At 43.1% G+C, this 24,437-nt stretch overlaps 1 protein-coding gene across 1 annotated transcript in view; it reads left to right on the top strand.

The window, feature by feature from the left end:
* Positions 1–14,144: 14,144 nt before the first annotated feature.
* The window catches only part of LOC112246347 (ventricular zone-expressed PH domain-containing protein-like), a 122,079-nt gene continuing 111,786 nt past the window's right edge, over positions 14,145–24,437 (top strand). Inside the window, 4 exon segments of the mRNA XM_042296438.1 lie at positions 14,145–14,190; positions 14,193–14,281; positions 15,498–15,713; positions 19,351–19,525. Coding sequence (XP_042152372.1) covers positions 14,145–14,190; positions 14,193–14,281; positions 15,498–15,713; positions 19,351–19,525 — 526 coding nt within the window.

Consider the following 24,437-nt stretch of genomic DNA (forward strand, 5'->3'; position numbering starts at 1 on the left):
GGCTGTGGGGACTGTGCCAGGGGATTTATACTACTATCTGTACTTACTGGTGGCACAGACGCTGTTTCATCCTTTCTATAATCACGTAATCAATTAAACATAGTTCATTGATTTGATAAGATAACCATCATCGCATTAATGATAGTCACGTCACAACAGCAGTTTCTTGCCTTAAGCTGGGCATCATTCACATGTGATAGGCTAATATTGTCACCCATCAGACTATTATTGATTTAATCTTGTCTTTACATATACAAAATAATATATGTGTGAAATTTGTTTGGATTTAGAATGGACTATTATCATGCACCTGTCTTGAAACAGGGTCGCTGTTTCAGCGTTGCTGTTTCAACATCTATGAAGGACGCTTTTCCTATAGTTCATTTCCATGTCAGCCAGGTACACTATATTCCTGTTGTAAAGAGAAGCAATCTGCTTAATATTAGGAAAGTTGAGAAATAAATATATTAGACCTAGCCTATAGAAAGCTGATGGGATCCTCCTCTTTTTAGTAGAGGCCATCACTCTGTTTTCTCACACAATTGCGCAGCCTATAGAAATGTTGTGCAACATGCGGTCATGGGCTCTCATGAAGTGTCTGATTCGATTTGTGATACATTTGCATTGACGTCAGAGTGATTAGAGGGACAGTAGAGTGCTGAGTACCAGGCAGTTAGCAAGTTTGGCAGGCTATTAATGACCATCAGAGCTCGGAGATTACCGTGACTAAACGGTCAAGTGGAATTTGACTCCCATCATGACTCGTGACCGCCCGTGTGGCGGTAATACGGTCACCGTAACAGCCCTACTCTGTGCTCTGTTGCTGTAGCTGGACTGTGCTTACTCACCACAAGTTCTCTCTCTCTCTCTCTCTCTCTCTCTCTCTCTCTCTCTCTCTCTCTGTGTCACTCTCTTTCTTGCTCTGTCACTCTCTCTGTCACTCTCTGTCACTCTCTCTGGCACCCTCTCTCTGTCACTCTGTCTCTGTCTGTCTCTCTTTCTCTCAGTCACTCTCTGTCTATCTCTCTGTCTTTCTCTGTGGTTGAAGATGCCGACTCCCTCAGTATACCCATCCCCTGTCCTGACCGATAATTTCTTGTAATTTCTCCCTTTTGCTGCTCCACAGCTGTGTAACTGCAGGACATAAATAATAGAGACTGCAGAAGCATCTCTAAGTACGTACACACACACAAACACACAAACACTCCCATGGTTGTCTACTCGTGCAGTTCTGCAGCGTTTTTAAAAAGAGCTTTTCTTCTATTCATTCATCCTGCGATGCTGCTATTGTCAGGATAGCCCCCAGGAGATCTATTCTCAGTGACTTTGTCTTTAGTAATTAATGAGACTCACACAATCACTTACAACAAGTGCTTTACACAATTGTTGCGGAATTTGGCTTATTGTGTCAAAACTAGAGGTCGACCGATTACGATTTTTCAACACCGATACCGATTATTGGAGGACCAAAAAAATTAATCGGACGATTTTTTACCATTTATTTGTAATAATGACAATTACAACAATACTGAATGAACAGTTATTTTAACTTAATATAATACATCAATCAAATCAATTTAGCCTCAAATAAATAATGAAACATGTTCAATTTGGTTTAAATAATGCAAAAACAAAGTGTTGGAGAAGAAAGTAAAAGTGCAATATGTGCCATGTAAGAAAGCTAACTTTTAAGTTCCTTGCTCAGAACATGAGAACATATGAAAGCTGGAGGTTCCTTTTAACATGAGATTGCAGAGCGCCAAATTCAAATACAGAAATACTCATTATAAAAATTCAGAAAAGATACAACTATTTCACATAGGTTTAAAGATTAACTTCTTGTGAATCCAACCATGGTGTCAGATTTCAAAAATGCTTTACGGCGAAAGCATACCTTACGATTATTTGAGAACATAGCCCAGCAGACAAATCATTGCAAACAGTAACCAGCCAAGTAGAAGAGTTACACAAGTCAGAAATAGAGATAAAATTAATCACTTACCTTTGATGATCTTCATATGTTTGCACTCAGAAGACATTCATTTATTCAATAAATGTTCCTTTTGTTCGATAAAGTCTCTCTTTCTATCCGAAAAGCTGCATTTTGTTCGCACGTTTTCTTCAGTAATCCACAGGCTCAAACGCAGTCACAACGGGCAGACAAAAAATCCAAATTGTATCCATAAAGTTCATAGAAACATATTTCAACCGGACAATAACGTTGTCAATATAAAAGGTAAACAAGAAAGGCACTCTCTCGGTCGCGCGCATGAAAAAGCTCTGTGACATGGCAGGGTCCACTCATTCAGACTGCTCTTACTCCCTCATTTTTCAAAATACAAGCCTGAAACAATTTCTAAAGACTGTTGACATCTAGTGGAAGGCATAGGAACTGCAATTTGAGTTCTAAGTCAATGGATACTGTAATGGCATTGAATAGAAAACTACAACAACAACAAAAAATCCTACTTCCTGAATGGATTTTTCTCAGGTTTTTGCCTGCCAAATCAGTTCTGTTATACTCACAGACATTATTTTAACAGTTTTGGAAACTTTAGAGTTTGTTCTATCCAGATCTACTAATTATATGCATATCCTATCTTCTGGGCCTGAGTAAAAGGCAGTCTAATTTGGGCATGCTCTTCATCCAAAATTACTTACCCTAGAGAAGTTAAGAAGTTTTAGGTTGTAGTTATTATAGGAATTATAGGACTATTTCTCTCTATACCATTTGTATTTCATATACCTTTGACTATTGGATGTTCTTATAGGCACTTTAGTATTGCCAGTGTAACAGTATAGCTTCCGTCCCTCTCCTCGCCCCTACCTGGGCTCGAACCAGGAACACATCGACAACAGCCACCCTCGAAGCAGCGTTACCCATGCAGAGCAAGTGGAACAACCACTCCAAGTCTCAGAGCGAGTGACGTTTGAAACGCTTTTAGCGCGCTCCCCGCTAACTAGCTAGCCATTTCACATCGGTTACACCAGGCTAATCTCGAGTTGATAGGCTTGAAGTCATAAACAGCTCAATGCTTGAAGCATTGCGAAGAGCTGCTGGCAAAATGCACGAAAGTGCTGTTTGAATGAATGCTTACGAGCCTGCTGGTGCCTACCATCGCTGTCAGACTGATCTATCAAATCATAGACTTAATTATATCATAATAACACACAGAAATACGAGCCTTAGCTCATTAATATGGTCGAATCCAGAAACGATCATCTCGAAAACAAGACGTTTATTCTTTCAGTGAAATACGGAACTGTTCCGTATTTTATCTAACGGGTGGCATCCATAAATCTAAATACTCCTGTTACATTGCACAACCTTCAAATTTATGTCATAATTACGTAAAAATTCTGGCAAATTAGGCGGCCCAAACTGTTGCATATACCCTGACTCTGCGTGCAATGAACGCAAGAGAAGTGACACAATTTCACTTTTTATTTTTTATTTATTTTTTATTTCACCTTTATTTAACCAGGTAGGCTAGTTGAGAACAAGTTCTCATTTGCAACTGCGACCTGGCCAAGATAAAGCATAGCAGTGTGAACAGACAACACAGAGTTACACATGGAGTAAACAATTAACAAGTCAATAACACAGTAGGAAAAAAAAGGGGAGTCTATATACATTGTGTACAAAAGGCATGAGGAGGTACGTGAATAATTACAATTTTGCAGATTAACACTGGAGTGATACATGATCAGATGGTCATGTACAGGTAGATATATTGGTGTGCAAAAGAGCAGAAAAATAAATAAATAAAAACAGTATGGGGATGAGGTAGGTAAAAATGGGTGGGCTATTTTCCGATAGACTATGTACAGCTGCAGCGATCGGTTAGCTGCTCAGATAGCAGATGTTTGAAGTTGGTGAGGGAGATAAAAGTCTCCAACTTCAGCGATTTTTGCAATTCGTTCCAGTCACAGGCAGCAGAGAACTGGAACGAAAGGCGGCCAAATGAGGTGTTGGCTTTAGGGATGATCAGTGAGATACACCTGCTGGAGCGCGTCCTACGGATGGGTGTTGCCATCGTGACCACTTGGTTAATATTGCCTGCTAACCTGGATTTATTTTAGCTAAATATGCACGTTTAAAAATATATACTTCTGTGTATTGATTTTAAGAAAGGCATTGATGTTTATGGTTAGGTACACATTGGAGCAACGACAGTCCTTTTTCGCGAATACGCACCACATCAATTATATGCAACGCAGGACACGCTAGATAAACTAGTAATATCATCAACCATGTGTAGTTAACTAGTGATTATGATTGATTGATTGTTTTTTATAAGATAAGTTTAATGCTAGCTAGCAACTTACCGTGGCTTACTGCATTCACGTAACAGGCAGACTCCTCGTGAGGCAGGTGGTTAGAGCGTTGGACTGGTTAACTGTAAGGTTGCAAGATTGAATCCCCGAGCTGACAAGGTAAAAATCTGTTGTTCTGCCCCTGAACAAGGCAGTTAACCCACTGTTCCTAGGCCGTCATTGTAAATAAGAACTTGTTCTTAACTGACTTGCCTAGTTAAATAAAGATTAAATAATGGTGTAAAAAAAATATATATATATAATAATTGGCTAAATCGGTGTCCAAAAATACAGATTTCCGATTGTTATGAAAACTCGAAATCGGACCTAATTAATCGTCCATTCTGATTAATCGCTCGACCTCTAGTCAAAACTCTGCACACAACACTTGGAGATAAACATCTCACTTCTATGTCAAAATGAAACTCTGCACTCAAAACCTAACAATCCTTTTTCAAAATTGCATTTTTGCAACAAAATGATACACACATACACCATTTGAATTACTCTTTCAAAGCAGCAACACACTGATGTACTTTATACAAAACACTGTCTGTCTTTAGTACTTTGTATACCTTTTAAATGTTCTCATACAAGCTTCTGTGAAGGATTGTTCCAGTACAGTACATCTACTCACATTTCAATTAACACAAAAATAGAAAGGCTTCAGAAAAAAATATATACAGCTTATTTGTTGCAGGTTTTTACAACAACCTAAAACACAAAGAAAAGTAGAATTACAGTACTCAATACAAAATGTTACTGTATGTAAACAAAATAATTACAGTAAAAGTACAGTGCAATGGTAAATAAAAAATATGGTTTATGGATCCCGTCTTCTATTAGGGTCTGGCACATCACCTCATCCACATCACAAGCAATGTCATCCCTGGCTAGGCAACGGGGAAAATATTGCATTGCGTACCGTATCCAACCCTGGAATGACCCCACCTCAATATCTCCACATGCCTCTTCCATTGCTTGCAATAGAGGCAGGCGGGCATGTGATTGGCGGTCATACACTTTCCAACGCCAAGCCGAAAATAATTCCTCAATCGGATTGAGAAATGGGGAGTAAGGGGGCAAGTATACAACTGTGGTTGGTGAACCAGTCCCTGAACAGAGCAGCTCGGTGGGAACTAACATTATCCCAGATGACAACAAACCAGGGCTGCTCTGGTCCGTCCTGTACAACTGCATTATGTAGTGCATCCAGAAATATGATAATGTGTGCAGTATTGTAGGGACCGAGGGTAGCATGGTGATGGAGAACTCCTTGCAGACTAATGGCGGCACAAAAGGTGATATTTCCCCCACGCTGCCCAGGGACATTCACAATGGTTCTTTGTCCTATAACATTTCGGCCCCAACTCCTGATTTTAGCTAAATTGAATCCAGCTTCATCAATGAAAATGAACTTATGAGGCTGTGCAGCTGCATCAAAGTTGAGACTCTCTGTAACAGAAAATGCATACACTGTACCGTGAATATGGTGTAACTCAAAACACAGGACTACAATGTCTTCATTTTCACACAAGGATGGGGTTGGGGGTGGGGGAGTGGGTTGGGTGAGACACATTCAGTCAAACTACAAGCTACAGGCAAGGCACGTGCCCCCCAGAACTGTCTGGCAGTTCTATAGAAAATGCATATGATGTCATTGGTTAGGTTATTTTTTACATACTGTACACAGTAACATCGAAACTGTACTTCACAGCACTATATCAATTTATTTTTTGTTCACTGAGGAGCATAGACATAATATTGAAGGACTACAGTGTAATGTACTGTGATGCAGAATGATGTGCAACAATTACATAGGTACAGTCTAGTGTAGAAAGTTGAAGACATACCTGTTCTCCAGTTTAAATGTCTGTATTATGGATGCTACCGTGTAGCGACTCAGATTGGGCTGGCTCTCTGCCCAACCTCCCTAATCGTCAGGCCATAATTTATGACATGGTCCACCAAAGTGGCCCTAATGTCGTCGGAAATATGTCTCTGTCTATTGACTGGTCCCCTTCTTTGTTCTTGTCCTCGTCCTCCTCCTACTCCTCTCACTCTTACTGCTTCCATGTTTGCATAGTTCTCACAAAAGAGGTGATCTTACCTGAGGTCTATTTGTAGTGGTAAGGCTCAGACTAATTGGTGTTCAATTACTGTAGAAGTGTTTTCGTGTGTGTGTGTGTGTGTGTGTGTGTGTGTGTGTGTGTGTGTGTGTGTGTGTGTGTGTGTGTGTGTTACCAATTTCAGGTATGTTTGGCATTTTGAATAGAAGTGTTTTCCCAATGATTGCAAGAGATTTCATTATTGAACGAAGTGTCAAATGTAAGAAACAGAATGTAGTGTTTTGCAAGGTGTGTTGCAGAATTGCAAATAAAGTGCAAAGCAGAAAATGTGTTTGTACTTTTGGTGCCTTTGTTTAAGGCATGGTTACAAAAGTTAAGGGTTTGATGCTTTTGTCTAAGCATTCACTTTCAGTGTGTAAGCAATCGGCAAAAACATGTTATGCCAAAATAACATGCAAAACATGTCACACAGGTGGAGCTCTGCCATTCTGATCCTACGGTGATTTAACAGTAGAGCTATTTGAAGGGTGGGAAAGTGAATATTTATCTGGTTTCATTTGGTCTTTTAGTTGAGTGAATTCTGGAATTCAAACACTCCTTGTAAACATTCCCTGGAATAGAAACTAAGCTCCCTCCCTCATCCCCCTCTCTTGCTGCCCCATATCACAAAGCCACGCCGTAATTATGTGCATAACTAAGAGTGTGTGTGTGTGTGTGTGTCTGTTTGTGTGTGTGTCTGTTTGTGTGTGTGTGTGTGTGTGTGTCTGTTTGTGTGTGTGTCTGTTTGTGTGTGTGTGTGTATGTGTGTGTGTGTGTGTGTGTGTCTGTTTGTGTGTGTGTGTGTGTGTCTGTTTGTGTGTGTGTGTGTAGACCCCAGGCAGCATTCTGTCCTGTTCTGATGCCAGTTTACCAGGATGTGATATTCTTCCCACACGCACAAGCACACATTCCTGTTATAGGACTTAGAGACAGCATGACTGAGACAACATACATTAGTCAATGTGAAAATATGCAGGAGATAAACATGTCAACTAGCCATTATTACCAAACAGTCACTGCCCTCTCTGTGCAGGCGATAAACATGTAAACTAGCCATTATTACCAAACAGTCACCGCCCTCTCTGTGCAGGAGATAAACATGTCAACTAGCCATTATTACCAAACAGTCACTGCCCTCTCTGTGCAGGAGATAAACATGTCAACTAGCCATTATTACCAAACAGTCACTGCCCTCTCTGTGCAGGAGATAAACATGTCAACTAGCCATTATTACCAAACGGTCACTGCCCTCTCTGTGCAGGAGATAAACATGTCAACTAGCCATTATTACCAAACAGTCACTGCCTCTCTGTGTAGGAGATAAACATCTAGCCATGTCACTGCCCTCTCTGTGCAGGAGATAAACATGTCAACTAGCCATTATTACCAAACGGTCACTGCCCTCTCTGTGCAGGAGATAAACATGTCAACTAGCCATTATTACCAAACGGTCACTGTCCTCTCTGTGTAGGAGATAAACATGTCAACTAGCCATTATTATCAAACAGTCACTGCCCTCTGTGCAGGAGATAAACATGTCAACTAGCCATTATTATCAAACAGTCACTGCCCTCTGTGCAGGAGATAAACATGTCAACTAGCCATTATTATCAAACAGTCACTGCCCTCTGTGCAGGAGATAAACATGTCAACTAGCCATTATTATCAAACAGTCACTGCCCTCTGTGCAGGAGATAAACATGTCAACTAGCCATTATTACCAAACGGTCACTGTCCTCTCTGTGCAGGAGATAAACATGTCAACTAGCCATTATTACCAAACAGTCACTGCCCTCTGTGCAGGAGATAAACATGTCAACTAGCCATTATTTCCGCTCTTTCCTGTCTATGGAGGGTAGAGAAGGGAAAGGATGTTATGTTATAACAAAGATGTTATTCAGCAGGTGCATATCACACAGAGACATGGCTGAGTGAGCACTGAGACAGAGTTGGGTGGGGCACTTATAGAGCACACAAAAGGACCAGTGTTCTTTCTTTCTCTCTCTATCTTTCTCTGTATCTCTCTATCTGTCTGTCTATCTGTCTGTCTCTTTCTCTCACACACTCTCTCGCTCTGTCTCACTCTCTCACACTCTCTCGCTCTGTCTCACTCTCTCACACTCTCTCGCTCTGTCTCACTCTCTCACACTCTCTCTTTCTCTCTGTCTGTCTGTCTCTCTCTTTCTCACACACACAAACTCTCTCTCTCCCACACACACACACTCTGTCTCTCTCTCACACACACTCTCTCTCTCTCTCTCTCTGTCCCCCTCTCTCTCTCTCTTCCCCCTCTCCCTCTCTTCCCCCTCTGTCTCTCTCCCCTCTTTCTCTCTCTCTCTCTCTCTCTCTCTCTCTCTCTCCCCCTCTCTCTCTACCCTCTCTCTCCCCCTCTCCCCCTCTCTCTCTCTCTCTCCCCCCCTCTCTCTCTCTTCCCCTCTCTCTCTCTCTCTCTCTCTCTCTTCCCTCCTCTCTCTCTCTCTCTCTCTCTCTCTCTATCTCTCTTTTTCTCTTACTCTCTCTTTTTCTCTCCCTATCTCTGTCACGTTCTGACCTTTATTTCCTTTGTTTTGTCTTTATTTAGTATGGTCAGGGTGTGAGTTGGGGTTGGCAGTCTATGTTTGTGTTTCTATGTTTGGTTTCTGTTTCGGCCTAGTATGGTTCTCAATCAGAGGCAGGTGTCGCTAGTTGTCTCTAATTGAGAATCATACTTAGGTAGCCTGGGTTTCACTGTTGGTTTGTGAGTGTTTGTTTCCTGTGTCAGTGTTTGTGCCACACGGGACTGTTTCGTTTAATTTCACCTTGTTATTTTGTATTCTGTCGTGTTCAGTTTTTCTATTAAAACATGGACACTTACAACGCTGCGTTTTGGTCCGATCCTTGCTACACCTCTTCAGATGAAGAAGAGGAAATAATCCGTTACAATCTCTCTCTTGTCCTGACATACCCCGTACCCTAGGGCTGGGGAGCACGCCAGGGAGCTCTGGAGCTAATGCACAGTCACCTGCCTGTGTCCAGCCTCTCTTTCACACATGTCTCAGTATGTGTTTGAGTCTGTGTGTTTAAAGGCTGCATTCCTGAGCTTGCTGATCTGTAGCTGGGTGATTAATAGTAACTAGCTGATTGTTTAAGAGCTGAATTCCTCAGGCCTGCTCTTACACACAATGAACTGACTGGTCAACCACAACACACAAATACCAGACAACCATGTTGTTTCTTATGTGGGATATTTCAATTATATTGTACTAAATATACAAGTGTGTGATGAGTTCTGGGGCTGTGTGTTATGGAAGAGAGAGAGAGGGGGAAGAGAGAGAGAGAGGGGGGAAGAGAGAGAGAGAGAGGGGGAAGAGAGAGAGGGGGGAAGAGAGAGAGAGAGAGGGGGAAGAGAGAGAGAGGGGGAAGAGAGAGAGAGAGAGGGGAAGAGAGAGAGAGAGGGGGAGAGAGAGAGAGATAGAGAGGGGGAGAGGGGGGAGGGAGAGGGGGAGAGAGAGAAAGAGAGAGAGAAAGAGGGGAGAGAGAGAGAGAAGAGAGAGACAGAGGGGGAAGAGAGGGAGAGGGGGAAGAGAGAGAGAGAGGGGGAGAGAGAGAGAGAGAGGGGGAAGAGAGAGAGAGAGGGGGAAGAGAGAGAGAGAGGGGGAAGAGAGAGAGAGGGGGAAGAGAGAGAGAGAGGGAAGAGAGAGAGAGAGGGGGAGAGAGAGAGAGAGAAGAGAGAGAGGGGGGAAGAGAGAGAGAGGGGGAAGAGAGAGAGGGGGAAGAGAGAGAGAGAGGGGGAAGAGAGAGAGAGGGGGAAGAGAGAGAGAGGGGGAAGAGAGAGAGAGAGGGGGAAGAGAGAGAGAGGGGGAAGAGAGAGAGAGAGAGGGGGGGAAGAGAGAGAGAGAGAGGGGGAAGAGAGAGAGAGAGGGGAAGAGAGAGAGAGAGAGGGGGAAGAGAGAGAGAGAGGGGGCCGTGTGTTATAGTCTGGGACTGTGTGTTATAGTCTGGGACTGTGTGTTATAGTCTGGGGCTGTGTGTTATAGTCTGGGACTGTGTGTTATAGTCTGGGGCTGTGTGTTATAGTCTGGGACTGTGTGTTATAGTCTGGGACTGTGTGTTATAGTCTGGGACTGTGTGTTATAGTCTGGGGCTGTGTGTTATAGTCTGGGGCTGTGTGTTATAGTCTGGGACTGTGTGTTATAGTCTGAGGCTGTGTGTTATAGTCTGGGGCCGTGTGTTATGGTTTGGGGCTTTGTGTTATAGTCTGGGGCTGTGTGTTATAGTCTGCGACTGTGTGTTATAGTCTGAGGCTGTGTGTTATAGTCTGGGGCCGTGTGTTATAGTCTGGGACTGTGTGTTATGGTTTGGGGCTTTGTGTTATAGTCTGGGGCTTTGTGTTATAGTCTGGGACTGTATGTTATGGTTTGGGGTTTTGTGTTATAGTCTGGGGCTTTGTGTTATAGTCTGGGGCTGTGTGTTATGGTTTGGGGCTTTGTGTTATAGTCTGGGACTGTGTGTTATGGTTTGGGGCTTTGTGTTATAGTCTGGGGCTTTGTGTTATAGTCTGGGGCTGTGTGTTATAGTCTGGGGCTTTGTGTTATAGTCTGGGGCTGTGTGTTATAGTCTGGGGCTGTGTGTTATAGTCTGGGGCTTTGTGTTATAGTCTGGGGCTGTGTGTGATTCTGGGACTTAACTCCCAAACTAAAGCAGAGTTAGGAGATCAGAGGCAGAAGCTTCTGGCAGAACTGTCAGAACTATTTCAGTCACACTGCTCACACTGTGTGTGTGTGTGTGTGTGTGTGTGTGTGTGTGTGTGTGTGTGTGTGTGTGTGTGTGTGTGTGTGTGTGTGTGTGTGTGTATGTGTGTGTGTGTATCTGTGTGTGTGAGTGGACCTAGTGCAGACAGAAGGCATTCAGGTGGAATAATGGAAGCTCAGTGTGTGAGGGGTCTGCAGGTTACACCAGGAATTCAGGACACTGAAATACTATCCACCTCTCTCTCTCTCTCTCTCTCTCTCTCCTCTTTCTCTCTCTCTCCTCTCTCTCTTTCTCTTTCTCTCTCTCTCAATGTTCAATTCAATTCCAAGGGCTTTATTGGCATGGGAATCTTGCCAACGCAACTGAAATACATAATAAACAAAAGTGATATAAACAATCAGAAATGAGCAGTAAACATTACACTCACAAAAGTCTCAAAAGAAAGAGACATTTCAAATGTCATATTACAAAAGGGAAAATAAATAAACGTAAATATGGTTTGTATTTACACTACCGGTCAAAAGTTATAGAACACCTACTCATTCAAGGTTTTTCTTTATTTTACTATTTTGTACATTGTAGAATAATAACGAAGACATCAAATCTATGAAATAACACATATGGAATCATGTAGTAACCAAAAAAGTGTTAAACAAATCAAAATACATTTTATATTTGAGATTCTCAAAATAGCCACCATTTGCCAATGTAGAAAATAGTAAAAATGAAGAAAAATCATTGAATGAGTAGGTGTTCTAAAACGTTTGACCGGTAGTATACAATGTTGTTAGTTCTTCCCTAGTTGCCCTTTTCTTGTGGCAACAGGTCACACATTTTGCTGCTGTGATGGCACACTGTGGTATTTCACCCTTTTGGGAGTTAATCAAAATTTGATTTGTTTTCAAATTATTTTGGGGTCTGTGTAATCTGAGGGAAATATGAGTCTCTAATATGGTCATACATTGGGCAGGAGGTTAGGAAGTGCAGTTCAGTTTCCACCTCATTTTATGGGCAGTGTGCACATAGCCTGTCTTCCCTTGAGAGCCAGGTCTGCCTATGCTGGCCTCTCTCAATAGCAAGGCTATGCTCACTGAGTCTGTACATATTCAAAGCAGTCACAGTGGCCAGGGATTCTGCCAGTGTGTACTGTGTTTAGGTCCAAATAGCATTCCAGTTTGCTCTGTTTTTTTGTTAATTCTCTCTCTCTCTCCCCTTTCCACACACCTACTGTCGTCACAGGTGATAAAAGACACTTTGATCAATGGTACTCTAATGGTGTCAGTGTCACAGTGAAATATCTCATTTGAAACCTATAGTGATTGTTCCCGATCAAGTTGTATCCTGCCTTACTGCCAGGAGAGATAAAGCCAACCCATCCCTCTGTGTTGATGGCTGTGTGATTGTTTGGATTCAGAACTGCCATTGGCCAATGAGCATTCCCGCCTCCGTATCCCGACGATGTGTTGCCATGGACTCTGTGGGCAGGAATTGGGTTTGATAGTGAACTGTAGTCTCCTCCACATTAGCTCTTCAACGTAGTAAAACACTCAACAGAGGATTTCAGAAATTGCGCCAAAAAAGTAATTTATACTGAACAAAAATCGAAACGCAACATGCAACAATTTCTAAGATTTTGCTGAGTTATAGTTCATTTAAAGAAATCAATCAATGAAAAGAAATTAATTAGACCCTAATCGATGGATTTCACATGACTGGGCAGGGGCGCAGCCATGGGAGGGCATAGGCCCGACCACTTGGGAGCCAGGCCCACTCACTGTAGAGTCAGTTTATCCCCATAAAAGGGCTTTATTACAGACATACATTCTCCTTAGCAACCCCCCTGACAATCCCACAGGTGAAGAAACCGGATGTGGAGGTCCCGGGCTGGCGTGGTCTGCGGTTGTGAGGCCAGCTGGACACACTGCCAAATTCTCTAAAATTGCATTGGTTTATGGTAGAGAAATTAACATTCAATTATCTGGAAACAGCTTTGTTGGACATTCCTGCAGTCAGAACACCAATTGCACACTCCCTCAAAACTTCTGTGGCATTGTGTTGTGTGACAAAACGGCACATTTTAGAGTGGCCTTTTATTGTCCCCAGCACAAGGTGCACCTGTGTAATGATCATGCTGTTTAATCAGCTTCTTGATATGCCACACCTGTCAGGTGGATGGGTTATCTTGGCAAAGGAGAAATGCTCACTAATAGGGAGTGAAATTAGCTTTTTGTGCATATGGAACATTTCTGGGATCTTTTATTTCAGCTCATGAAACATGGGCCAACACTTTACATGTTGTGTTTATCATTTTGTTCAGTGTATATTACTGTTTGTGTGTGTTCTTGCGTCCGTGTCTGATAACACACAGTCAGAATAATCAATAATCAATCGTCCCTGACCCATGTGTGTACAGTACAGCTGAATATGGTTACCTCCCTTTGTACCTCTCTGAGTGTTAATATTTCCAGAGAGGGCCGGAGGAGCTCAGGTGAGGGGGGTAAATGGTTACCCTTTTAAATGAGCAAACTCACCGCTCCTGGGAGCCTCCCACACATTCATTCATGCAGCCGTCTCCTCTGCTGTGCTGATATGTGGTGGTGTTTGTCCTTGTCAGGCAGTGCCGGTGGAGCGCTCCCTAAAGTGTCACATATTAGTGTGGTGGGGAGATACACTGGTCACAGATTAACTTCATTAACCACACCTGTGGAACTACAGAGGAGAGGATTATGCCTACAAGGCTCTCTCTCGCCTACACTCTACATATTAAAACAGGAGATGCTGATAACTCGTTATTAAGAACCCCCTTCTCTCTTTCTTTCTTTCTTTCTTTCCTTCTTTCTTTCTTTCTTTCTTTCTTTCTTTCTTTCTTTCTTTCTTTCTTTCTTTCTTTCTTTCTTTCTTTCTTTCTTTCTTTCTTTCTTTGTTCCTTTGCTTCTCTCTCTTTCTCTCCCTCTTTCTCTCTCAGGAGTCTGATGTGTAGCAGACACCATGCATCAGCTGTTAGGCCTGGTGCTGGGCAAGAGGGACCTGTCCCGGCTGGAGACCTCTTCTCCCTGAAGGACTCTGAGATAGAGGACTGTCTCTCACAGGCCCTGGAGGAAATCAAGGCTATCTCCTGCTCCCCTGTGAGTACACACACACACACACACACACACACACACACACACACACACACACACACACACACACACACACACACACACACACACACACACACACACACTCACACACACGCATCCATGCACACACAAATAGATGACTGTCTCTTTGAATCACTAGAGGTCCAAGCTATCTATTGCTCTCCTGTGAGTTGCCTATGCAAGCACACAAACATGCACACATGCGAAGCCACGTCCATACACATACACACACACACGCACGCAGACATGGCATCACCTCACCAAACACACCTGTCATTTCCATGCTAACTGCACACTCCCATTGGGATAGCAGCTTATGGCAGGTGTGTCTCTTGGGACTGTTCCCTGGGATAACAGATATGATACGATTCTCATCACTCCAGGGCCCACATGTCCTCATTTCCCATCCAACACAGTCAGTCTCTCAGTCATCATCAATCTAACCCAACAGCTTATTCAGACACTGTCTAGATGGGGCCATAGTTTGAATGAACATTTCCACCTCAACATGGAAAAAGTCAAGAGTCTTTTTACTTTGATAATTTGAGTGTCAAGGGATAGCTAACACCAAAAGGTATTGCAGCCTTGAGGCTTGGGTCTGTATGTTAGATTCCTAAATAGAGTAAAACTCACAGGCGACTAGTGAAGCTCAAACCAAGTTTATTCACCTACTGGGTCTCACAGCTGCATAAGACAAAGACATGTTTACACAAGCCCATATATGTATACCTTCCTGCCATGCCGAGTCTCCTCCTTACACATCTGGATAGCCAACACATCTCTGTTACTAGACGGGATTTTAGCGATGCCTGTTCTTTCTCACTTCATCTGAGATGACCTCGGCCCAAATTCCTCACTCACCCCCAACTCACGGCTGTCCTGTTGACTTGTACCAGATGTTAGCCCTTCTCCTCACCGTAGGATACCTGATGTGTAACAATAACATGTTCAGACAGAATGTGAACTTCCTGCATCCCCCTCTCTCACTCAGTAGATTTCCATACCCTCGGTTCTAATATTATAACATGAACGAGGATATTTCATATTTCAAGTTTAGAAGTTAGTACCCAACATGTGTTAGATAGCTTTCAGGTTGACTGCATTTGAAACTATATTAAAAACAAGCATGCTCTTTCCTCATTGTTCCTTGATCATGATTGGCTGATCTGTACTCGTCTCCCCTCTGATTTGCTGACTGCAGGACTACCTGACCAATGACAATGACCAGGCTGTGGTGGAGATCTGCATCACGCGTATCACCACGGCAATCAGGGAGACACGGTCCATCGAGCGCCATGGGGGGGCACTGGTGGGTCTGTGGGAGTCCTGTCTGGAACACAACCTCACCCCCCAGGGTAAAGACGAAGACACACCCCATGCCAAGATAGCCTCTGACATCACCAGCTGTATTCTGCAGGTACACTACACCACACACACACACACACAGAATACCCCTGTATCAAGATCGGACAGGTCTGGGCACACATGCATCCAAATGTATCCAGGACTCCTGAGTGGCGCAGAGGGTCTAAGGCACTGCATCACAGTGCTTGAGGTGTAACTACATTTTCCCAGGCTGTGTCACCAGCTAAACCTGAAATGCTTTTTCAACCGCCTTGAAGGAGTTCCCACATATGCTGAGCACTTGTTTGCTGCTTTTCCTTCACACTACGGTGCAGCTCATCCCAAACCAGCTCATTTGGGTTGAGGTTGGGTGATTGTGGAGGCTACGTCATCTGATGCAGCACTCCATCACTCTTCTTGTTGGTCAAATAGCCCTTACACATCCAGGAGGTGAGTTGGGTCATTGTCCTGTTGAAAAACAAATGATGTCCCACTAAGCGCGAACCAGATGGGATGGCGTATCGCTGCAGAATGCTGTAGTAGCCATGCTGGTTAAGTGTGCCATGCTGGTTAAGTGTGCCAATGTGCCATCCCACAGGGTTTCTGCTTAGTGGGACTATAATTTGTTTTTCAACAGCCTCCACAATCACCCAACCTCAACCCAATTGAGATGATTTGGGATGAGTTGGACTGCAGAGTGAAGGAAAAGCAACCAACAAGTGCTCAGCATATGTAGGAACTCCTTCAAGACTTTTGGAAAAGCATTCCAGGTGAAGCTGGTTGAGAGAATGCCAAGAGTGTGCAAAGCTGTCATCAAGGCAAAGGGTGACTACTTTGAAGAATCTAAAATATAAGAATATTTAACACTAATTTTGGTTAATACATGTGTTATTTCATAGTTTTTATGTCTTCACTATTATTCTACAATGTAGACAATAGTCAAAATAAAGAAAAACCCTTGAAATGAGTAGGTGTGTCCAAACCTTTGACTGGTTCTGTAAAGTGTGTACCCTCACATTCCTGAGACATAACCTGTATCGATACACCTGCCTTCACATACCTGTACATGTCACATGATTTACAACACAGCAGCTATAGGCTACAGGCACACAGGCAGCATACATAACATCACACCTGCCTGCTGATCTGTACATGTACATGCCTACGTACAGTACAATCGCATACTGTGCATGTCCAGGTATGTGTTATCATGGTGGTAGGGACATGTCCAGGTATGTGTTATCATGGTGGTAGGGACACTTCCAGGTATGTGTTATCATGGTGGTAGGGACACTTCCAGGTATGTGTTATCATGGTGTTAGGGACACTTCCAGGTATGCGTTATCATGGTGGTAGGGACACTTCCAGGTATGTGTTATCATGGTGATAGGGACACTTCCAGGTATGTGTTATCATGGTGGTAGGGGCACTTCCAGGTATGTGTTATCATGGTGGTAGGGACATGTCCAGGTATGTGTTATCATGGTGGTAGGGACATGTCCAGGTATGTGTTATCATGGCGGTAGGGACATGTCCAGGTATGTGTTATCATGACGGTAGGGACATGTCCAGGTATGTGTTATCATGGCAGTAGGGACATGTCCAGGTATGTGTTATGAGTTCGGTAGGGACGTTCTTGTGGTGCACAGTAGTGGTCGACCGATTAATCGGAATGGCTGATTAATTAGGGACGATTTCAAGTTTTCATAACAATCGGTGATCGTCATTTTTGACACCATGGTTGATTACATGGCCGATTACATTGCACTCCATGAGGAGACTCCGTGGCAGGCTGACTACCTATTACGCGAGTGCAGCAAGAAGCCAAGTTAAGTTGCTAGCTAGCATTAAACATATCTTACAATTAACAATCAATCTTAATATAATCACTCGTTAACTACACATGGTTGATGATATTACTAGTTTATCTAGCTTGTCCTGCGTTGCATATAATTGATGAGGTACCTGTTAATTTCTCATCGAATCACAGCCTACTTCACCAAAAGGGTGATGATTTATCAAGCGCGTTCGTGAAAAAAGCACAGTCATTGCACCAATGTATACCTAACCATAAACATCAATGCCTTTCTTTAAAAAATGTTTCCCATGCCAAAAAGCTCTTAAAATTGAAATTGAGAGAGAGAGAGAGAGAGAGAGAGAGAGATATAGAATAAGCTCCTTGTCTGGTTAGTCTTCATTAGTGAGCTCTATGTCTGGTTAGTCTTCATTAGTGAGCACCTTGTCTGGTTAGTCTTCATTAGTGAGCTCCTTGTCTGGTTAGTCTTCATTAGTGAGCTCCTTGTCTGGTTAGTCTTCATTAGTGAGCTCCTTATCTGGTTAGTCTTCCTTAGTGAGCTTCTTGTCTGTTCTGGAGTTTGAGTCTGATGGCTGAACTCCTCTGAGTCTCTGGATGAGCTCCTTTAATCTGAGAGCAGCCTGATATTACAGTGACTCACTCTAATAGGACTGTGCATGGCTGTGCGTCTGTGTGTGTGTGTGTGTGTGTGAGTGTGTGTGTGTGTGAGTGTGTGTGTGTGTTGGTTCCTCATATCAACAGAGAGAGGACGGTGCTGTTTTTAGTAAGACTCTTGGACGTGCAGTGAGAAAGCCTTGCCTGCACTGCCACCTGTTGGAAGTACAGAAGTATGACACTTTTCTAGCCATAAATATGAGTTGAGCATTAATCCCTTATAACAACACTGTACTGTAGCTCATCAGCTCTAATGGTAATACACCATGTGTTTTATAGTATAGTTGTTTTCTGATAGAATATAATATAGTTGTTTGGGTATGTTTCAGTGTTTGTCTTATGGCGATAGAAGATAGTAGTTCAGTGGTCACCAAATCGGGTTTTGGTTACCTTCAGACCATAGGACTCATGCATTAACACAACTGATTTTAAAAAGTCTGGATACAATGTAGTTCTTCAGGAGAAAAGTTGGACAGTACTTTTGCCTATTTCTAGCCCTTCTAAATGTTCCCAAACAATCCCCTTGGGGGCGCTAGTGGATGTTAAGTTAGGCCCTGGGACACCACTGTCTACATGCAGAGAAACATACACTCTCCCCTTGAGCTCAGAAATGAGTCTTTATGTAAAGAGAGCCATCTGTTTATCCTCCGTTCTGTTCTGTTCTATTCTGTTCTATTATGTTCCCTTAAATTGTCCATGTGCATCACTGTAGGCCCTAAATAGGATGGACACACACACACATCATACATGTTTGAGATCTGTGATGTAACTGGTGAGAACGTCTATGGTCTACTCTAGTCCATTATTCAGATCAGCACATTCTGATCTGTTATTGTTACTCAGATACCGTGGTTCTAATGTCCCAGTTGATTGGAGTGTGATACCTACATGCCGACACTGTGGCATGGTATAAACTAGAGCTGTTATAAAAGGGGCCCGGGGCCACATTATATAATTGGGTACATGAGTGAATATACACTGAGTATATCAAACATTAGGAACACCTTCCTAAAATTGAGTTGCACCCCCCCCCACCCCCCACCCCTTTTGCCATCAGAACAGCCTCAATTTGTCTGGGCCTCAATTCTCTCTCTCTCTCTCTCACACACACACACACACACACGCACACACACACACACACACACACACACACACACACACACACACACACAATCTCTGTCTCTCTCACACAATCTCTCTGTGTCTTTGTCTCTCTTCTCCCTGTCTCTCTCTCCTACAGAACTACAGTCGTCCCCCAGTGATGGCTCTAGCAGTGCCGGTGGCAGTGAGGTTTCTGCAGAGAGGCAACAGAGAGCTTAGTAGAAACATGTCCAGTTATCTCTCTCTGGCTGCCATGGCTAAGGCTGAACTACTGGCAGAACACACAGAGGCTATCACTTGCAGCGTACTGGGAGGTAGGACACACACACACGGACACATACACACACACACACTCGCACACTTGCACACACACGCACACAAACACAGAGGCTAATACCTGCTTCGTGCTGGGAGGTAGGACACGCACATACAGACACATACACACACGTCCGTGCACACACACACACGCACGCACACACACACACACACACTCGGACACTTGCACACACACACACACACACAGGCTATTACCTGCATCGTCATGCTGATTGAATTCGAATAACAGACTGGAAGCTTCAAAAGGAGGGTGGTGCTTGGAATCATTGTTCTTCCTCTGTCAACCATGGTTACCTGCAAGGAAACACGTGCCGTCATCATTGCTTTGCACAAAAAGGGCTTAACAGGCAGGGATATTGCCGACTGCTGAGGACTGGGGTAAAGTCATTTTCTCTGATGAATCTCCTTTCCGATTGTTTGGGGCATCCGGAAAAAAGCTTGTCCGGAGAAGACAAGGTGAGCACTACCATCAGTCCTGTGTCATGCCGACAGTAAAGCATCCTGAGAGCATTCATGTGTGGGGTTGCTTCTCAGCCAAGGGAGTGGGCTCACTCACAATTTTTCCTAAGAACACAGCCATGAATAAAGAATGGTACCAACTAGAGGCCAACCGATTATGACTTTTCAACGCCGATACTGATGCCGATTATTGGAGGACCCAAAAAAAGCCGATATCGATCAATCGGGTGATTTTTTAAATGTATTTGTAATAATGATAATTACAACAATACTGAATGAACACTTATTTTAACTTAATATAATACATCAATCAAATCAATTTAGCCTCAAATAAATAATGAAACATGTTGAATTTGGAAAAATAAAGTAAAAGTGCAATATGTGCCATGTAAAAAAGCTAACGTTTAAGTTCCTTGCTCAGAACATGAGAACATATGAAAGCTGGTGGTTCATTTTAACATGAGACTTCAATACTCCAAAGTAAGAGGTTTTAGGTAGTAGTTAACATAGTATTTATAGGACTATTTCTCTCTGTACCATTTGTATTCCATATACCTTTGACTATTGGTTGTTCTTATAGGCACTTGAGTATTGCCAGTGTAACAGTATAGCTTCCGTCCCTCTCATTTCGAAAACAAAACTTTTATTATTATCGCATATACCCTGACTCTGCGTGCAATGAACGCAAGAGAAGTGACACAATTTCACCTGGTTAATATTGCCTGCTAACCTGGATTTCTTTTAGCTAAATATGCAGGTTTAAAAATATATACTTCTGTGTATCGATTTTAAGAAAGGCATTGATGTTTATGGTTAGGTACACGTTGGAGCAACGACAGTCCTTTTTCCGGGAAAAAGTTAACTAGTGATTATGATTGATTGATTGTTTTTTATAAGATAAGTTTAATGCTAGCTAGCAACTTACCTTGGCATCTTACTGCATTAGCGTAACAGGCGGCCTCCTTGTGGAGTGCAATGAGAGGCAGGTGGTTAGAGCGTTGGACTAGTTAACTGTAAGGTTGCAAGATTGAATCCCCGAGCTGACAAGGTAAAAATCTGTCGTTCTGCCCTTGAACAAGGCAGTTAACCCACCGTTCCTAGGCCGTCATTGAAAATAAGAATGTGTTCTTAACTGACTTGCCTAGTTAAATAAAGGTAAAAAATAAATAAATAAATTTTTTAAAAATCGGCCAAATCGGTGCCCAAAAATACAGATTTCCGATTGTTTTGAAAATTTGAAATCGGCCCTAATTAATCGGCCATTCCGATTAATCGGTCGACCTCTAGTACCAACACATCCTCCGAGAGCAAGTTCTCCCAACCATCCAGGAACAGTTTGGTGACGAACAATGCCTTTTCCAGCATGATGGAGCACCTTGCCATATGGCATATGGCAACTAAGTGGCTTGGGGAACAAAACATCGATATTTTGGGTCCATGGCCAGGAAACTCCCCAGACCATAATCCCTTTGAGAACTTGTGGTAAATCCTCAAGAGGCGGGTGGACAAACAAAACCCACAAATTCTGACAAACTCCAAGCATTGATTATGCAAGAATGGGCTGCCATCAGTCAGGATGTGGCCCAGAAGTTAATTGACAGCATGCCAGGGCGGATTGCAGAGGTCTTGAAAAAGAATGGTCAACACTGCAAATATTGACTCTTTGCATAAACTTCATGTAATTGTCAATAAAAGCCTTTGACATTTATGAAATGCTTGTAATTATACTTCACTATTCCACAGTAACATCTGACAAAAATATCTAAAGACACTGAAGCGGCAAACTTTGTGGAAATTAATATTTGTCATTCTCAAAACTTTTGGCCACAACTGTACCCACACACACAGACGCATTTAGTATTTCACACTTACAGATAGACATGTTCCACAACCATAGAGGGATGTGATTGTTTCTGTTTTGTTAAAGGGAAACCTCCCCTATATTAAATAATCTGACAGGGTATCAGTGTTCCTGATCAGAGGATCTTGGCTGAGATCAGTTTAAAGAGACAGAGACTGGTGTCTGTTTTTTCATTCCTTGGCCAATACACAATTCAGTCATATTAATAAAATAATATCAGAGGAGGCAGTTGAAAGAGTTGATCAGTTTGTGTCATGTCTCACTTGCCTTGTTAAGCCCTTTCATTCCTCAGGCCAGACAGAGCAGCATGGCTTCCAGCCTGACTGTGGGTTCGAGCTGAGGGATCACTCTTAAGTGGCCCTCAGATCTGTGGCTTAGGTTTACAGGCCCACCCCAGGCTAGAGCTGAACACAGCTGTCTCATGTTTTAGAGCTGGAAGGCTCTCAACAGGCTGTGTAGCCCGGGCCCCATTGCCCTGGATAGATAAGGATCTCCCAGCAGCGCTGTAGCCATTACTCCCTATATAAGACTCAGGAGAGAGAGTCAGGGAGGTGTGTGTGTGTGTGTGTGTGTGTGTGTGTGTGTGTGTGTGTGTGTGTGTGTGTGTGTGTGTGCGTGCGTGCATGGTAGAGGGGTAGTGGAGGTTTCATGAGGACCCGAGCGGTCCAGTCTCATTTAGACTGTTTGTGCAGGTTCATATGAATGTTTCTATTATACTTTTGGGTTGAGGTCAGCCAGTGGACTATACTGATAAAACTGAAGAGGTACACCATTTTTTTTTTCTTCGTGATATCCAATTGGTAGTTACAGTTTTGGTCCATTGCTGCAACTCCCATACGGCCTCGGGAGAGGCGAAGGTCAAGAGCCGTGTGTTTGCTGAAACACTACCCTGCCAAGCCACACTGCCCACTTAACCCGGAAGCCGGCCGCACCAATGTGTCGGAGGAAACACCGTCCAACTGGCGCCCGGCCCGCCACAGGGGTTGCTAGAGCGCGTTGGGCCAAGGCCGAACCCTCCCCTAACCCAGACGATGCTGGGCCAATTGTACGCCGCCTCATGGGTCTCCCGGTCTCGGCAAGATGCGATACAGCCCGGGATCAAACCCGGATCTGTTGTGATGCCTTTAGCACTGCGATGCATTGCCTTAGACCGCTGCGCCACTCGGGAGGCCTGAAGAGGTACACTCTTAGAAAAAAAGGTGCTCTCTCGAACCTAAAAGGGTTCTTCAGCTGTCCCCATAGGATAATCCTTTGAAGAACCCTTTTTGGTTCCAGGTAGAACCTTTTGGGGATCCATGTAGAACCTTTTCCACAGAGGTAGTAGTAGCAGAAGTAGTTGTAGTAGTCGTAGTAGCAGTAGTCATAGTCGTAGTAGTAGCATTAGTAGTAGTAGTAGTAGTAGTAATAGTCGTAGTAGTAGTCGTAGTATTAGTAGTCATAGCAGTAGTAGTAGTAGTAGCAGAAGTAGTCGTAGTAGCAGTAGTAGTCGTAGTAGTCGTAGTAGTAGCAGAAGTAGTAGCAATAGTAGTAGTAGTAGTAGTAGTAGTAGTAGCAGCAGTAGTAGTCATAGTAGTTGTCGTCGTCGTATTAGCATTTATATTATTATTAGTAGTAGCAGTAGTAGCAGTAGTAGTAGTAATAGTAGGAGTAGTCATAGTAGTAGTAGCAGAAGCAGTAGTAGTACTAGTCGTCGTCCTCATTGTAGTCGTATTAGCATTTATATTATTAGTAGTAGTAGCAGTTGTAGTAGTAGTATTGTTATTATTATTATTATTAGTAGTAGTAGTAATATTAGTTGTCGTCGTAGCAGTAGTAGTAGTACTAGTAGTCATCCTCGTCGTAGTAGTATTAGCATTTATATTATTAGTAGTAGTAGCAGTAGCAGTAGTAGTAGCAGTGGTAGCAGTAGCAGTAGCTGTAGTAGTAGTCGTAGTAGTAGTAGCAGAAGCAGTAGTAGTAGTAATAGCAGTAGTAGTAGTAGATGTTGTAGTAGTGTTAGTAGTAGCAGTAGTAGTAGTAGTAGCAGTAGTAGTAGTGTAACGGATGAGAAACGGCTAGCTTAGTTAGCGGTGCGCGCTAAATAGCATTTCAATCGGTGACGTCACTTGCTCTGAGACCTTGAAGTAGTAGTTCCCCTTGCTCTGCAAGGGCCACGGCTTTTGTGGAGCGATGGGTAACGATGCTTCGAGGGTGACTGTTGTTAATGTGTGCAGAGGGTCCCTGGTTCGCGCCCGGGTATGGGCGAGGGGACGGTCTAAAGTTATACTGTTACATTGGTGACAGCGGTGGGATCCGTTACAGTAGCAGTAGTAGTCATAGTAATAGTAGCAGAAGCAGTAGTAGTAGTCATATTATTATTATTAGTAGTAGTAGTAGTATTAGTATTATTATTAGTAGTAGTTGTAGTAGTAATATTAGTTGTCGTCGTAGTAGGTAGTAGTAGTAGCAGTAGCAGTAGCAGTAGTAGTAGCAGTAGCAGTACTAGTAGTAGTAGCAGTAGCAGCAGTAGAAGTAGTAGTAGCAGTAGCAGTAGTAGTAGTAGTAGTTGTCCTCGTCGTAGTCGTATTAGC

The sequence above is a fragment of the Oncorhynchus tshawytscha genome, linkage group LG13 (assembly GCF_018296145.1).
Source record: "Oncorhynchus tshawytscha isolate Ot180627B linkage group LG13, Otsh_v2.0, whole genome shotgun sequence".
Lineage (NCBI taxonomy): Eukaryota > Metazoa > Chordata > Actinopteri > Salmoniformes > Salmonidae > Oncorhynchus > Oncorhynchus tshawytscha.